At 52.7% G+C, this 16,696-nt stretch overlaps 1 protein-coding gene across 2 annotated transcripts in view; it reads right to left on the bottom strand.

Annotated features, from left to right (window-relative positions):
* The window catches only part of PODXL2 (podocalyxin like 2), a 32,035-nt gene that overhangs the window by 9,062 nt on the left and 6,277 nt on the right, over positions 1 to 16,696 (bottom strand). For both annotated transcript variants that reach the window (XM_068694374.1, XM_068694373.1), the window contains exons 2-4: positions 9,628 to 9,921; positions 1,812 to 2,707; positions 687 to 761 (exon numbers count right to left, since the gene is read on the bottom strand). In XM_068694374.1, coding sequence (XP_068550475.1) covers positions 687 to 761; positions 1,812 to 2,707; positions 9,628 to 9,921 — 1,265 coding nt within the window. The remainder of the gene's footprint in view (positions 1 to 686; positions 762 to 1,811; positions 2,708 to 9,627; positions 9,922 to 16,696) is intronic.

Below are 16,696 nucleotides of genomic sequence, written 5' to 3'. Positions count from 1 at the left end.
CCTTTCACAACTGGTTTTAAAGTGCCTGCTAAAAGGCCCGGCAGAGGTGAATGAGCCCTTTTACCAGACATCCACAAGGGGCTCTGGGCTCGTGAATTAACGGCAGCTTTATGGGGCTGGATGGACAGGCAGTGGATTAGCAGAGCATGTCTAGTTAACAGTCCCAGATAACACACAAGATAACGGGGTGGGAACAAGAGGCACTTAAGGAAGATTTAGAGACAGCTGCTTGATACTGAACCATTCACACTGCAAGCGGGGAATCCTTTTTCCTCTGAGCCATCAGAGGAATGTCCCTGTATCCTGGAAGGAAAAGAAGAAAAAGGAAGACAGAGAGGAAGGGTCACACCTCAATCCTGCCACACTGCCTGTAAGCAAAAGGTGCAAAGTTAGAAGCTCTCATGTCTCCTGATAGACCCGGTGAACACGCACAAACTGGCAGCCAGGACTTAGTCAAAATGCAATCTGGAACTGACACGGTCTAGACTGAGTGAAATCCACCCACTCTTTCCCCATTTGGAGAACGGGAATATTTTTGTCCTTCTCTCCACAGCCTCTGTAGGGAGTTTGAGAATTAGTGCTTTTAAAATGTTTTGTAGTGAAAGCACACAGCAGGAGCTGTGCCTGCCTCCACACCTCTCAGCACCGTTCCTCCCATGCCAGCAAATCTCCGCGGACTGACTTACACAGTCAATGTTATCCGACATATTCAGGATGATGTAGTTTTTCCCCGCAAGGTTGCTCCAGTCTTTGCAGATCACCTGGAAAGACAAGACGTAAAGACAGCTGGGTTTGCATAGCGAATGCAGCTCTTCTGCTGAAAGCACGGGGTACGCACGGGGCTGCGCCATGCCCCAGAGAAATGCTTCTCAAAGGAAGGATCTGTATTCCCTTTGCACTTCGGAGGATTCACCCTTCCATTTGTAATGCGGGACACTGGCTGCTTTCATTGCAGTGCTAGCACATGCTGCACAAGGCTACTGTGCCAGCTTCCCACAGCCCAGCTTACCTTCCTCTCGTATCCAGAGCTTAGGATGAGTTGAGAACTCGATGCAAAGCTCTCTAGCATGCAGCCTTATTGTATATGTGATCAATTCTTAACACAAAACCTAATCAGGAGCCTCTGTAGAGCTTAAACTGGTGAGAGAGGACAGTTCTTTGCAGCCTGGGCAGGAAGCACAGAAGGACTGAGACACTCACTCAGGGTCCCAAGCACTTTGGGGGCAGAAAGAACAATTAAAAGCTTTCCCTGGTGCTTTTTCCACCAACCTGCTCGTCCTAGCTATCCTGCCTTTACCAGCTGCCCGTTTGCTGGATTCAGGAGCTGTACTTCACCTCACGCCTCCTCACCCACAGGCTCTCCTAGGCTACCATCCTCACAGCTCGCTCTGCCCTGCTCCACCTGCTCTGCATCTGGTGACTGCATCAGGCAGCAGCCACAAAAATAGCACTTCCTTCTCACTCCCTTGCCAGAAATCCTTGGGGCCGTTTTTGTCCTGACACTTCCAATAATGAAGTCTGAGAAAACAAGGAGCTCTCGCTGCCACGTGTGCCCCAGAGGGAAGGTGTTTATTAGAAGCAGGATTTTTCAGGAGGGAAGATGTGAAGGGGGCAGGGCTTTCCCCAGGGACCACGGGTACCTTAAGGAGTGCTGTGAGAAACCCTCCAAAATTCAGTTTGGGCTGCGTTGGATGAGCAGGAAAAGCTACTTCCACCAATCAGACTTAGGGGGTTGGTAAGGGTAAGGGATTAAACACCCTGCCAAATATCTCCAGTGCAACCTCCCATCCTCTGCCCCCTCCCAGCTCTACCTGTGCTGAATCCCAGGGCAGTTCTGTCGGCAGCAGGGCCATGCGGGCGTCCCCAGCCTGCGGTGACAAGCTCCCCTCTGCTGTCACAGCCTCCACGGCTGACTCTGTGTCATTCCAGACAGGATCCTGCACGGGCTCCTCAGCCCTGTCCCACGGAGTTGCAGGGGAAGCGGGGTGCTGCTCACCACCTGAATGAGTCTGGGTGTCTATGGAGCTGCCACCAGGAGAGGGTGTCCAAACGGGCGTTTCTGCTGGCTGCTCAAGCTCAGTCAGCACTGTGGGCTCCAGCATCTCCCACCCCACCGTTGTCTCCAAGAACTCCTCTCGGGCTGAATGTTCTTCTCCACCAGCCTCCACCGTGGGCTCTGCGAGCTCTGCTCTTGCGGTAGTCACAGTCTGCTCGGAATATGCTCCCCCAACAGCCCACGTGTCTCCATCTGTCACCTCAAAGGGCTCTTCCGAAATACCAGGAGACCTTGCAGCAGCAGTAGAAGAAACAGAGGACACTGGCAAGAGACTCGGCCCCATGCTGCTCCCAAGGTCTAAGCCGGGAGGAGCGGAGTCCTCTTCTTGCCCTCCCACAGCTGCCTCAGTCACAACACCTGGGCGGGCAGAAGCTGTAGAAAACACGACAGAGAGCAAGGATTCCTCTTGGCCCGCTGGTTCAGAAGATGTAACCTCTGGCCCGGAGGTCTGAAGGCTCTCCACTCCTCCTCTCGAGTGGTCTATAGGGAGCAGCCCCTCCTCTTCCTCCAGCGTGCTGGAGAAAGGCGTGTGCAAGTCAGGCTCTACAAACTCTGCCGGTGGATGGACAGTAGCTGCTTCCCAGTTGTCTTTTACCTGCGTCCCGTTCCCTTTCTGCAGGGCCTTCTGAGAGGCAGCAGGAAAGCTGTAGTCTAAAAAGAGATCCAAGAGACTTCGTGTCACACACTAAGTACCTGTGAACTCTGAACAACATAGAACTGTCCCCACTGCACATGGCTAGCCACAGATGGGATCAAACAGCAGAGATTCTGCCACTGAAAAGAACAATCCCACCTGGTAAGTGTAGCACACTGGGAAATGCACTGTCTGCTCCTGGACTCACCCAGCTCCCTGCCCCATCCCAGTGAACCCGCTTTCCCTGGGGAAGATTCTTACCTTCATTCTCCTCACTCCTTTCTGTCCTGAAGGTGTTGTCACAGACCTGCTAGCCACGAGGGCTGCAAATAGCAGCTTTGACACCCAGCGTTCTCTCAGGTGAGGTTATGAGTGTTAGGAATCAGGCTGGGACCCAGGGATTTATTCTGTGTGGGTTTTAGAAAGATACTGGGCTGTAAGAGCCCTCAGACATGAGCTCAATGGGAAATACTAGGGAAGAGAACAACAGCACAGCAAAACACGTCCTTCTCCCTGGCATGCCGAGGTTACGCCACCAAACCCTGAATCAACCTGGGCACCTCTGAAATGCAGAACCTCAGTTTGTATAGTGCTTCACAGAAGAAAAGTGATCCCACAGATATCTGCACCATGAGATTCCCATGTTGTTAAGGAGCAGTTTTGCTGCAGGGATACACAAGTCAGAAACAGGAGCCGAATACAGCTCCCCTCCCTCCAACTTCAGCCCTGAGATGTTCTGTGGCTCTGACCGTGAACACAAGGGATAGTGCTAGATAAATGTGCTTAACTCCAGCCTCAGCAGGAACCCTGCTCGCCCTGATGTGCTGGGGTGAAGTGAGAGATGCTGGTTTCGTCCTCTAACACAAGGCCCTGTCAGATGAGGCATTATTTTAAGGGATCAGTGATCCAGTGTGCCATCTCCCTTGCCTGAAGACACTGGCAGCTATTCTCGACTCCTCTGCACCTCCTCCCAGCGGGAAGAGAGCACGAACTGGCAGATGGGCACAGAATAAAAACAAACGGGGCAAAAGCAGTGTGAGGTTTGCCCCACGGGAGCTGGAAACACTCCTAGCTTCTCAGCTGGCCCCTGAAGCCACGGATCCGACCTTTCCTTAAGGTGCTGTCACAGCTCAGCTGGCTCCTGAGAGGGGAAGCCCCGCGTGGTGCAGCCGTGCTGCCCTTTCACAAACGAGATCTACAGGAGCCCAAAGTCCTGCCTCCTCTGCCATCTCTGCTGGGTGATGGAAGCCCATGAGAGCCGATTCCACTCTCCAGCAGGCTTCTGTCTTACAAAGCAGCTGAAAACTGAAACCCCGACTGCTTCTCAGGGGCAACAAACCAGCGAGGTGGAAGCAGACACAGGAGCCCTCACACTCGCTGCAAATTGATTTAACATTCCCACTTGCCACCAGCCTTTCTGCTGTCCCGTGTGCTAGGCTAGGAGCATCCTCCTCCTGTCTGCTTCAGTGAGAGCCCGCTGATTGTAACCTTAACTCCTCTCACATCTCGCAAGGACCACTAGTAGCTGCTCGCCTTGCAGCTGAGATCAGCAGGAGGTTGGAGCACGAGAGGAACTTGTGGCCACACGCAGAGATAGCGCACACCACACACCCCTACAAACCACCAACAAAAGCAGCCAAGCCACAGCAAACCAGCCCTCTCCCAGAGGGACACAGCTCAGGGGAATTGCCCGTGGGACTCTCAGCATCTTCAGCCCCAAAGCCCAGCAGGGATGGCCCAGAGGAGCGCAGCAGGCAGCCCCACCTCTGGGTCACATCCTGTGCCAGCATCCCTGCCACACCAGCCCCTCGGGAGCCCGTCTCACCGATATGAAATTCCACACCTCCACCTCACCTCCAGGCCACCGCAGCCCCCTTCGTGCTTCCTACCACGGCAGGATTACATTGCAGCGTCCAGCTGCCTTCCTCCCCCCAGACCTCCCCGGTTTTCCCCTTCCAGGCCCTCCAAAGACCCCCAGGATCACCCCTTCCCTCAGAAACCATCTGGCACAGCCCCCCTGCCCTCTGCAGCTCCCAGCAGACCCAGGGCCAGGTCGCACGGATTCGTTTCCTCTGCCTGGGGAGACGATTTGCCCTGGGAGAGGCGAACATGAGCTCCAAACCTCTGCGAAGCCACCATTGAGGTGGCGTCCTGCTTCCCCTGAAATCGATCCCAAAACTTCCCCTGACACCAGCTGGGCCAGGGCCTGGCTCTTTGCCGGAGCCTGATTTCCCAGCCAGACATTTAATTCATTACACTTCTGCTTCCCCTTCGTTCCGAAGAGCCAGGCTCCATTATTGCCCTGCGAAGTCCCCTAACCTGCATTTGCCACTATGAACTGTTTAAAGCAACCGAGACAGCTCAGAAAAAGGGTGAGCCTCATCGTTTTTAGTGCGCATAACCTGGCCATAAGGTCTTTATCGGATTAAGCTGGGAGATCACGTTAACCAGTGATTGAATTACTGATAACTAGACGGCGCTGTAATAAAGACAAGAACATTCCTGGGCTTCCATCACGACACAGCTCGAAGCACAAGGTGCGTTTTACCTGCTGCTTCCTACGCAGCCACTTCTGCCGTGGTACCTGCTTGCTGTCGTACCGTGCAGAGCAGCCAGGCTTGTTGCAAAAAGGCGTGCTACACCTGACTGGAATTGCAGGGGGATAACAAGGAGGCAAAATGCAATTATTGGGAGCGGAGCTGAAACAGTTGGGGTTAATATCCTTATCTGCCAGAAGAGGGGGGAGAAGTCACTGGCTGCCACTCCAAGGCAAGTCCAAAGAAATCATGGCTAAAAGAGAGACCCAGGGCAGCAAAGCTTTTACCTCTCCTTATGCCTGGAAGTTGCTTCATGTGGAGACAGGGAACTTTACAACACTACAGCTGTTCCCAACGAGACCCACACCTTTCTTCTGCTCCATGCCTGATCTGCAATAAGGCCGGAATAAGCCACCCTCCCCTGACCATGGAGTCGCTCAGGGATAGCTGCACTAAAATAACATTATGCACAGAGAAACCCTGTTAGTCACAGGTCAGCCTTGGCTTGGTGCAGACTGCTCGTCCCTGGGCAGCTCACCCAGAGCGTCAGCGTACGGAAAAGCAGGGCATAAACAGGAGGCATCTCGGGAGCGGAGCTCAGGCAGGGGGCTGCTCAGTGCTAAGCTTCTTACGGAGACAGCCTTTACCAGGTGCTTCATTTCATTAAGGCTTCGCTGAAGATGGTATTAACAACTGCAGCTTTGCTGTCAGTCTGGATGAAGAGGCAGCAGATTTCAGTAAGGCTGGGAGAGACTGGGATCTCTCTGGCCAGAGGCACATAATTCATCACAGAAAGAAGTGAATCTCACTATCAGAGACGAGTTGAGAGTGGAAGAGATTTTATCCCTTTAGTTCGTTGGAAAACTTATTTTTCTTTGGACACAGTGCTTCTAGCTCGTCTGTCCTGCTATTCTTTATCCTAGCTCTCATGGAAATCCCTGCTACTAATTACTATGAATAATTAAAAGATTACTTTTTTTTTTTTTTCCCTCCTCCGAAGTGCCGCACGCCACCCTGGTGAATCACCAGCTGTAAGAGTGTATTTGATAGCTCCCAGCACAGTCACGCCATGGGCTTCAAATGCACAACCAGGAGCTGGAAGTGCAGGCTCTGGCTGTAGGGAAGCGAGCCTGCTGCCAGCCCACCGCCAGGCTGGGAGGCATGGTGAGTTGTTGGGAGCCCACACTTCCCACCAGTTAATAATTAGGCTGCCAAATTCTAGAGCCTTCATTGGAAGCAGAATGTTTTGGGCACTGTGTTCTGACGGAGAACGCAAACCAGGGAGCACCTCAGGATGGATGTGACAGCACACAACGCCTTTACAAGAAACCAGGGACTGGAAGGAACCTGAAGTCCTGATGACTCCGATCTTCTACCCCTAAAGCCAGAAGAGATGGTGCATTTTTTTCCCCAGAAATCCAGCATGACAGTAGAAAACACTACAGATGGAAGCCTCCAGGAAAAACAAGATGGAAAAGGTGGAAAGGAAGGCCAGAAAAGCCTGAGGCAAAGTCCACCATGTCTTTAGGGTTGATCTGTGACTTGGGGCAATTAGATACCAAAGGCAAAGTAAAGCAGGCAAACCCAAACTACAACCTGAGCAGCTTCTGGATTTCCTGGAAGCCTGAGGGCTGTGGGATGCAGAAGCAGCAGGTTCACAGCTCCTCTGACCTGCCTTTTGGCTGAAGTACCAGTTATCCACTGCTTTTTTCTGTAAGGATATGGCATCCGTTTTCCCAACAGACCTAACTCCGTCTTTTCCAGATGCACCTCTACTGGGTAGCAGCTGTACAGGAAGAGTAAAGCCAAGAGGTAGCAATGGGTTAGCACATGTGCACGTGCGCACTTCTGTGTCTGCTCTGACAGAAAAAGACAAATTTCAGGGTCCTTCCACAGGCTGGTGTTCACTGATGTCAATAGAGATTTACCCTTCTGTAGCATACATCAGCAAAAGCGTGTTATTCAAGAGAATCAGAGCCTCAGGCTGAGCTGTGCTCTGCCAGTGGGAGTTCGTTCTCACTTTCTAATGGACTAACAGGTGGCTGTAGATGCCACATGTTTTCCAGAAATATTTTTAAAGGATGTTTGAGTGCACTTTAAAAAAAAAGAGCAGCAGCTGCAGATTGTTATTACTTTTTATCTCTCTCAGTCTCAAAGTCACACAAAGGCAGAGCAGTCTCCCCACACAGACTTCAGAAGGACAGAGAAAAGGAGAGATGACTAATACCAGTTTGAAATCTCAGGAGATCTGGCCTATCTGCAGCAAGACCACCACTTCCAGGCCCAGCATCTTTAGAGCAAACAGGGAAGGAAGCCAGCGCTCCATGTCTCCTTTCAGAGCAGTAATTTTTCTCTCTCCGGTAGTACAACAATCCTGTTTTGTGCCTTGATTGATACAGGGTCTCAAATCTGTGCCCGGGGCAGATGTATCAGCTATGCCAGGCTACACTTCACTGTCATTCTGAGAGAAATCCTACTTAAGGAGAACTTACAGTATACATTTTTTTTTTTTTTTTTTAATAGCAGCTGTTTGAAACTGTTTAATGGATTTATAGGTTGAAAATAACCTAACAGATGTCATTACACAGCTCCACAAGGTATCACATGGCATCTGTCACACATGCAGAACACAAGAACCATTGGCTATGTGTCTGTCTCATGCGCAGGCTTTGCATGACAGGAGAAGGCTGCCCAATTTAGGGATGCTATTACAATATCCTTTATAGTAAAATGACACACAGCAGGTTTCTAATTAAATTTTAAGTAGAAATGTGCTCCCAGCTCCTGAATAATTCAAACTGTTCTATTAACCAAGGTTCTGAAATGCCACTGAGACATGAGCTGTGGACATAGCAATGGCCAGGGGAAAAAAAAAAAACAGCGCTTGGACGCACTGAGGCGCTGGGCAGTGGATCGGGCAGGGTATGTGTAAAGGACAGCTGAAAGAACACATCTGTTCGTGTAGGAAAGCACTGCAGGCGAGAACGGAAGGAGAGACGAGCATGTTCTGCATACAAATGGGGCGAGGCACGTGCAAGAGGCAAGGCTGGGTTTGGTACCCGGCTCGTCTCGCTCTCAATGCACAAGCACACGCTGTTCTCCAAGTCACGTCCAGATCTGGGAGTACACGCAGGTGCCTGCTGGCACACCAATAAAAGCGCCGCTGAGCACGCTGCCAGCTCGTGAGAGCAGCTAAGCCAGAGCATGTCCCAAGGATGCACTGGTGGGAACATCCCCCGCAAGCATCGCTGCAGAGGAAGCATCTGCACGGCTTCCCCACGGCCAGCCCTGCAAGTGCCCTGGGGCCGCACGAGAGCAGGGCACGGGAGTGTGGCTGGAGGAGCTGAAGGGCAATGAAGTGAGCAGAGGGCTTCAGAGACCTCAGTTGGGATCGTCCTTGTCCTCCGAGGCACAGCGCTGCCAGTCGGGGCACTGCAGCAGACCCCAGCCCTGGGGGAGCACAGCTCTTCCTAAGGTCAGACGTGGGTGTGAAGATGAGACCAAAACAAGACTCCTGCCTTCTAACTCCAGACCTGGGAGGGAGGCAGTGACACTGGCTAAGGGAGGAGGGAGAAAGCTGAAGGCCTGGCCACTGGGTAACGTTTAATACACGCCCCACATGACACTTAAGAGCAGGAGCATGCAAAATAATCTCCTAAATTACTGGAAACCCTGCAGAGACTCCTCCTCCTTCCTCCCATCCCTCGCCAAGAACACCTCAAAGCCAACAAGGGACTCAGAGGGGAGACCACTGAGGGGACCAAGGCTCAAAAACATCCGCGGAGGAAAGCAAGCAGAAACACTAACAAAGCTCAGCATGGCCTTGGACTCTCCAGCAAGCAGACAGGACAGCAACGGGGCAGAGCTGCCCAAGGGAAAAAAAACGTTGTCTTCTGCTGGGCCAAATCCCCACTGAAGTCACAGGGTGAGGAATCCAGGATTTGGCCCAGGGGATCCAGCTGCGAGTCAAACCCTCAGATGGCCTTGATCTCTGAGTCAGGGTCTTGAGACCTTTAGATCGTAATTAATTGGTGGCAACGGAAAGAAGGGAGAGAGATGAGAGAATAAAAGGGAGAAGGAGTGAAAGAGAAAGAAGGGAGTGAGGCAAATGGGAAACTAGGTGGATGCAATGCTTTTCCCCCCCCCCCCCCCCCCAGCTCAGGGAACCTTACAGCAGCTCAGGAATAAAGGCTCAGCTGTAACTTGATTTCTAAAGCCTGTGCTTGCTCAGGGTTCACTGGGGACACATCAGGCACTGAGGTGAGAAAATAGAGCTGACGTTTAATCTCAACCCCTCTTAGCAAGAGTTGTGTCAAAGCAGGAAAACAGATCCCTGCATCCCTTCGCCTCCCCAGAGCCCTGGTGGAGAGGAGAGGAAGAACAAGGTAAAAATAGCCTACCTGTTGCTTGTCCCAGGTCCAAGCTGGAGTCGTTGAGCTCTCCCCCATCTTCCCAGAAGTACTGCGGGGGCTGTAAGATCTTGGACTCCTCGTTCTCCTCGCTGGCAAAGCCTGATCCTGGGGCAGCATGCAGAGAGCCAGGGATGAGATCAGGCTCGGTGGCCTCAGGGCTGGTTTGCTCGTGGGAATTCACGGCCTCCAGATGGGACATCATGGCAAACTCCAGCAGGGAGGTTGAAGTGAGGCCATCAGTGGTCGATTCCTCCGAGGAGGCAAGACAGAGGCACAAAGTCCCTGTACAGAGGCAACAAACCCACATCAGAGAGGACTGGCAAGCAGAAGGCCGGTCTCCAGACAACCTGCTCCTGCCAAAGCAACCTGCCTTGGGGTAACCTGCCCCTCACACGGGCTGCGCTCAGCTGACGAGGAAAATCGGGCTCTCTGGGGAAACATTCACAGCCAGACAGAGGAGCATTCACATCCCCGAGGAGCTGCTGCCAAGCAGCCGCTCAGCCCCAGGCATTCCCTTCAATGGGGCAGTGATGGGGCAGCCTTTTCGGGGCTTTTTGCCCCCCCCGAAAGGACAAGGTGCCTTGTGAGTCACCCATCCTGGAGAGGAGGTGGAAAGGCTCATACTTACAGCATAAAACCCTGGCTCTGCAGAGTCAACGCGAGTTTTTCTATTCCACTGTCACCCAGCCAAGACTTCACCCCAGTGTTCCCGACACGCAGCTGTATTATATACAGGGGGATTGATTTAAACCAAAATTATTTAAATCATCAATATTAATCAGGTTTTAAATCCGAAGGCTGGAAATCTATTTTTAAGCCATTGATCTGAACTTCATTTTGCATTCACATCTTTTGTTTTCCTGAGGACAGGCTGACTGCCACAGGTAAGAATTAAATCCAACTAACAGCAAATGCTACCTAACGCCGAGCAGGGATGCAGGTGGCATTTTTCACTTTTGTTTGAACAATTATATACTTGGTATTTCCATTTTGCATATTAGGAAGTTTGACTGACACTCCTTGATTCCTAGATGAGCCTTTAATTGTGATTTGTGTCAAGGTGCATTCACATGCATATTGAACTTCCATCAAAATGCAGGCAAACAGCATCTGGAACGTGGCTTTATTCAACCGATAAATACCACGATAAGCACGAGGACATCAAGAAAAAATGCATCTACCAAAACACACTTTGCATTTAAAGCATTTTTCTTAAGCAAGCAGAGTAGCTAATTTGGGTGAGCTGAGGGCTTCCTAGCCCTCTGTTCTTCAGTGCATTAAAATGAGAAGATCTCATCCTCTCACAGCTGATTTTTATTTGTAGATTAAAAGAAAAAAAAAAAAGGACAAGTTTTCCTGCTTTCTCAGCTTATACTCGTCTTTTTTTCAGTTTTTAATGAACTAGTCACTGAACTGAACTAATTGAATATGCTGAAATAAAGACTAATTTGGTATCTTGCTTTGATAACTGATTTTCTAGACTGGAGAAGTGCAGCAGATCTACTCCATCTGGAGTTCAGTAAAATATCAGATAATGTGCCCCACACCGAAGTACAAGAGAAGCAAGAAAAGACAGCAATTAGTTGATAAACTGTCAGACAACCATAAGGCATTGGCTACAGAAAAACTGACGGGGGGCTTGTGCTGGAGGGAGGCTATTAGTAGAAATCCTCAAGGTCTGTCCTTGGACCTGGTGGTGTTTAACATTTTCCTAAGTGACCTTGGCTCAAAAAATTAATAGCAAGATAATGAAATTAGCCAAGGAAACAAAGCTAGGAGACGTCCTCACTACAAAGAAAGACTGCAGATAAAGCCAGGTGATCCCAAGGATGGAAATAACAGAAATAATTACAAAAAGGGACACTGCAAAGTGGTTAAGTCACCACCTTGGGAAATAGCACCAAACATTCTCCGCTATAAGATAGGAAACCATCCGTTAGAAACATCTTAAGAGAAGCTCCTGTGTTGGAATTGTCTCCGAGATATCACTGGAATGCACATGTGAAAATGCTTGCAAAGTCCTGAAGCATTAGAAACAGAGATTTTACAAAGCACTGCTGAGACATCACCTGGATGCCACACGCAGATTTGGGTACACATGGCCTGGAATGATTCAGGCAGAGCTGAATCTGCCTGCAGGCAAGGGCACAGCCTGGGCGACCTCCCAAGGTTCCTTCCCACCACCACGTCCAGAAGGACAAATTCAAATCAATGCAAGTGCCAAGATGAGTTACGGCTGGCCCCCGTGCTTTCACTGAAAACATTGGCTTCTTAGCACAGAAAAATGTTTGGGACTTGCTGCTCGCTTGCCAGGCTGGTTACCAGCCCTGCCCTGGGAAGGCTGGAAGCCCAGAAATGCAATTCCTGAGCCTTGCGCGTGCTCTGACCTTCTCCGCCTACCTCTGCTCTTCTCTGAACCGAGCAAAACCCAACATTGGCTACTCTTTCCCATACACACTTGAGTCAGGCTTCTGCACTCCCCAGCCTCGATTGTTTTGCTCTATTGATCCAAGGCAAGAACCGGCTGAGGCCAGCGCAGCGGCAAAAAGCAAATGGCAAAAGAGCACCAGGGGGGCAGGAGGAGGCTGCTGCAGCATCACGGAGCTGACCGAGGCATCCCTGGGGGTAGGCCAGCTCCCTGGGAGCCACACGCAGTGAAATCCACAGCTGGGAATGAGAGTTTGAACACCTCTTGTGCAGGAGTGGGCTGGTCAGAGAGACCCAGCCAGCCGTTGTGCCACCGACTGAGTGGTGCTTACCAGGCTCTGAAGTGCTGCTGCCCAAATTGGGCTTCCCCAGCCTGCCACAGGAGAGCTGGAGTGTCTGCAGCTGTAACAGGGCACTGCTGAGCCCTGAGCAGCCCAGCTGGGGACAGCGCTCATCTTGAGGAGCTTACAGCTTGAGGAAACGTGACAGAGCAACAAGGGGTGCAAAGGGAACGTTATCTTCCAAGTTATCCAGAAAAAGGGGAGCAGGAGGATGGGGAAAGACTACAGCAGAAGTCCGAGGAGATGTGGAAAATGTGGCGTAGTTGGAGTAAAACCGCCTGGATCCTACTTATGCACAGCCCAGGTCCCCCTGCCAGTTGGGCAAAGCCTCCACACACAGCCCTGCGCCAGCTCCAGGGATGGCTCAAGCTTCTCGCTTCTACTCCCCGAGCCACGCACAGCCTGTGCTGCCTCCTGGCCACAGCCCGGCCCAACAGCCCCACAACAGACATCTTGTGGCAGACCAGGGAGCTAATCCCAGCCCTGCAGGAAGCTCAGGTCCTGGGACTTCGCTTACCCTCATGTAACTCTGAAGTGTTTACCCCGTTAAAACCCCTTAAGCTGCATTATCTTGTTTACTGGCATGCTCTGCTCTCCCCAGCCCAAGATAAAACTACACCGCCTCATCCCTGAGAGGGAGGCATTAATAGACACAGCCCGAGCAAGGCGGGTTTCTCCAGGAGTGGATGTGGGGCAGGACACCAGCCTGGGGCTGACCCACAGGCACGGGGTGCAGAGGTCAGCCTGGGGGAACTCGCTGCCCCAGCACCAGCCCAAATGTCACAAGACACCTTCTGCAGACAGCACCCTGACCTTCAAACCTTCAGCACCTGCAGCAGCACCAACCCAAAGGCTTGGGGTGCCAAACACAGATTTGTCACTTCCCCCTCTCTCTTCCAAGCATCTGATAAAGGAGCTCAATGCAGCTGTCAACTCAGAGGCAAAGAAAGAATCAAAGCCCGAGCTGAGCTGGGAGGCCGGGGAGCACAGCTGAGAAACCCAACCCAAGGAATCAGCAGCTCGCCGTCTTCCTCCTCCTAGGATGGGGAACAGGGATCAGGCGACTTCCAGTAGCCATCAGTCTCCAGTCTGGTATTTTAGAAGGCAAATCAAATGGTAGGAAAAAAAGAAACGCGAATAAAACCCTGCGAGTGGAGATGGGAGGGAGCAGGGAACGGAGCCAGGGCTCGCCAGCTGCTTCAATGGGGCGTTTGTCTCTCGTTTCTATTTTTGCGGCACCTCTGCGTAACCTGGAGGAGATGAGGCTCTGCATGCTAAAGAGGGCAGCCAGCCTTCGGGGAAACAGCAGGGATGCGAGCACGGGAGGCAACACCAGCCCCAGCTCACAGAGCGCAGGGGAAGTGGGAGAGGTAAGCGGCACGAGGAGAGGGAACAAAGGCAGGGAGCGCGTGGCAGGAACAGCGCCGGAGCTCCCGCTCTGGCTGCGAACTCTCGAGCTCTCCAGCTGGCAGCACCCGCAAACGTGACACGTGGAGGGAACACCGACCTTGCTGAAGAGGCTTCACCTCCACGAGGAGTGGAATGGGGCAGTTCCAACAACAGGGAGCACTGGTGTTACCTTGCCACAGCCACCAAAAAAGCGCCAGCCTGGTGGACACACACGTTTGGGAGTTTGCTGGTCGCTGATCCCACCGGCGCGTTGGAAAATGGCTTCAGCTCACAGCAGTGGAGCTTGCTCTGCTCAGCTCAGCAGAGGATGCGACATAAGAGCCCGAAAAGGCAGATGGAGGAGTTTTGCTCAATAGCAGAAAAAAAAATAAAAATCCGAGGAAAGAACATCTGCCGCCTATCTCCCAAACTGCTGGGAATAAAAGGAGATTCACGTTTCTGCTCAACTCTAGGAGAACCCTAAAGCGTTTTCTACCTTAGCCAACCAAGAACCACTTCGTCCCGTTGCCACAAGGCAAGCCACCTCTCCACGGGATGGGGCAGCTGCTTGAAAGCTCCCAACCGGCCTATTGAGCAGGACTAGCAGGGAAAGAGGAAATCAGTCATTTCTGGATCCAGCTGAAATGAGAGGAGGGACTTGGGGACGTGAAATGGAATCTGGCTACAACTGTGTCAAACGGCCTTTAAAATTTTCTTGCTTTTTAATTAACAACGAGCAAGCCTCAGTTTTCTCTCCAAGGAAATAACACCAACATCCTATAAGATGTCATCATACTGGCGTGACCTATAGAGGGGTTGTGTGCCCTTTCGTTGCGCATCTCCCAGCCGTATCAGCTGGTTTCACCTCTCCTTCTCCAGCGCTGGGACTGTAACACACTGCCAGGAAGGCAGGATCAGCCCTGGCTGGGGGGAAGAGCGTTTGCCTGGAGCACGTGCTCTGACTTCCTTGGCTCTCACCACCGGCTAGCAGAGCCTGCACAACACCACGGGTACCAGGGAGGGGGCCAGGGCACCTCGGTGTGGCCGACAGGGCAGCCCCAACGGTGTCCATCTGGCCCCGCTGCCGTTGACCTTCCTTTCAGGCTCAGCCCAGACCCCGGAGGTATCCCACACCGTTATTTCCTCGGAGCGCTGGGTCAGCAATGGGTCACTTGCCGATAATCGGTTGGGACAGGAGCACAATGACCAGATGAGGGAAGCATCTGCCAGGGATCTGCCCTCCCCCAGACCACCGCCTGCAGAAGCTGGGGAGCAGGGCCCGAGGGCAGGGAGGAGAGAGGCCCCTGGCAGAGCTGCCAAGGCACAAATGCTCACAGAACATAACAAAACACGGCGCTGATTTAAATAACAAAAAAAAAATCCCAGCTGCAGACAGAGGAAGAGGAGAAGCCCGATGCTGTTCAGCTGAGGGCTGGCCCAGCTGATTCCCTCACTCTCACCTGAGTCGGGCTCTCAGCAGGGTGCAGACAGGACAGCCATTTATCAGACAAGTCATTCTGCTGCTAATTCGGAGTTATGCCTGGAGCACTGCACCTCTCCCAGCCCTGCTGCTCCTCTCCCAGTGCACCAGACCCCTCACACACCCAGCCAGGTCCCTAATCCGAGAGCATCTCTAATTAGGACTTCAGCAAACAAGATCAGACTGCCATCCTCCCCGTACTGTCAGCAAGCAGGTCCCTCACCGGGTGTCCCTCGAAGCCTTCCCCCATCCCACGGCCCTGGTACGTTTTGGAAAGCAATGGGAAAAGTAATGCAGGGAGCATGTAGAGGTCCTGCACTAACTGAGGAGGTGACAAGGCACAGCTCACGAGGCCCTTGCAGTGAGGAGATCCTTCAGAAGGAGATCCTAAAGCACCCAGTAGTTGTGCCAGCATCTTGAAGCTTTCAGAGATCTTTACAGACAGCACAACCAGGGAGCTCAAACACGGGGAGCAGGACATGAATGTTGCTCACACTGAGCAGGGAACACCTCCAGCACACAGTGCAGGTACCACGACCTGCTTTTGCAGCCAGCTGCAGACATGCACCGGGGTCTGACCTGCAGGGCTGCAGGACCCTCAGCCCTCTCTGAGCAGAGCCAGTCTCCCCGCAGACCCCACAGAACCAGGCCACAGCAGCTCAGGCGAGCCCCTCTCCCCCCTTCCATCAGCCCTTCGCGCCAGGCATCACAACCGTGCCTGGTTTCAGCCTCGCAGACTGTTTCCCTTCGCTCCCTCCCCGGATCGTCTCGTAGCCTTCACACCTCCCTCCTCTGCTGCTGCCGCGTCTGCTCCTCCGCGCTCCTCGCTATCAACCGCGGCGGGTCGCAGCTCGGGGGGAGACGCAGCGCCAGGTAGGCAGTTGCACGCAGCAGAAGTGAATTTACCTCTCTCGGTTACCTTTCCTCAGCACCCTCAAAGCAGCCCGCAAGCCCCCAGGGGTTAACAGACCACAGGATGAAAGCAACTGATCTGGGGAAAAAAAAAAATAAAAACAACAAACAAAGCAAAACAAAACAACACAGCCCACGGGTTCCTTTGCCCAAAACATTTCAAGTGCCTGCCAAAAAGTCACCTTGCCAGGCCTTTGCTCCCACTGCTCGCTCTGTCTGGGCTGCACGCCCCGGTCCTGTTTCCAGCACACCAAGTAAAGGTGCGCGGCTGCTCCGCCTGCAAACCTCCCTGCCCGGGCAGGGCAAGCGCTGCTGCAGCAGGCAGGAGGGACATCCCTCCAGAAACAACCCCAGCGGAGCAGAAGCCGTTGACACCAGCTCAGCCCAAAGAACTTGAGGACTCACCGGGCACAACCCTGAGCACAGAAGGCGCGACCAGATCCTAGGAGGCACAACGGGGCTCAGTGGGGTCCGGTCGGAGCGCCAGCAGGGCGCATCTTCCTCGCCA

The sequence above is a fragment of the Anas acuta genome, chromosome 11, assembly GCF_963932015.1.
Source record: "Anas acuta chromosome 11, bAnaAcu1.1, whole genome shotgun sequence".
In the NCBI taxonomy this organism is placed as follows: domain Eukaryota; kingdom Metazoa; phylum Chordata; class Aves; order Anseriformes; family Anatidae; genus Anas; species Anas acuta.
The sequence above is the reverse complement of the archived record's forward strand: the minus strand, read 5'-3'. Positions and strand labels throughout refer to the sequence as shown.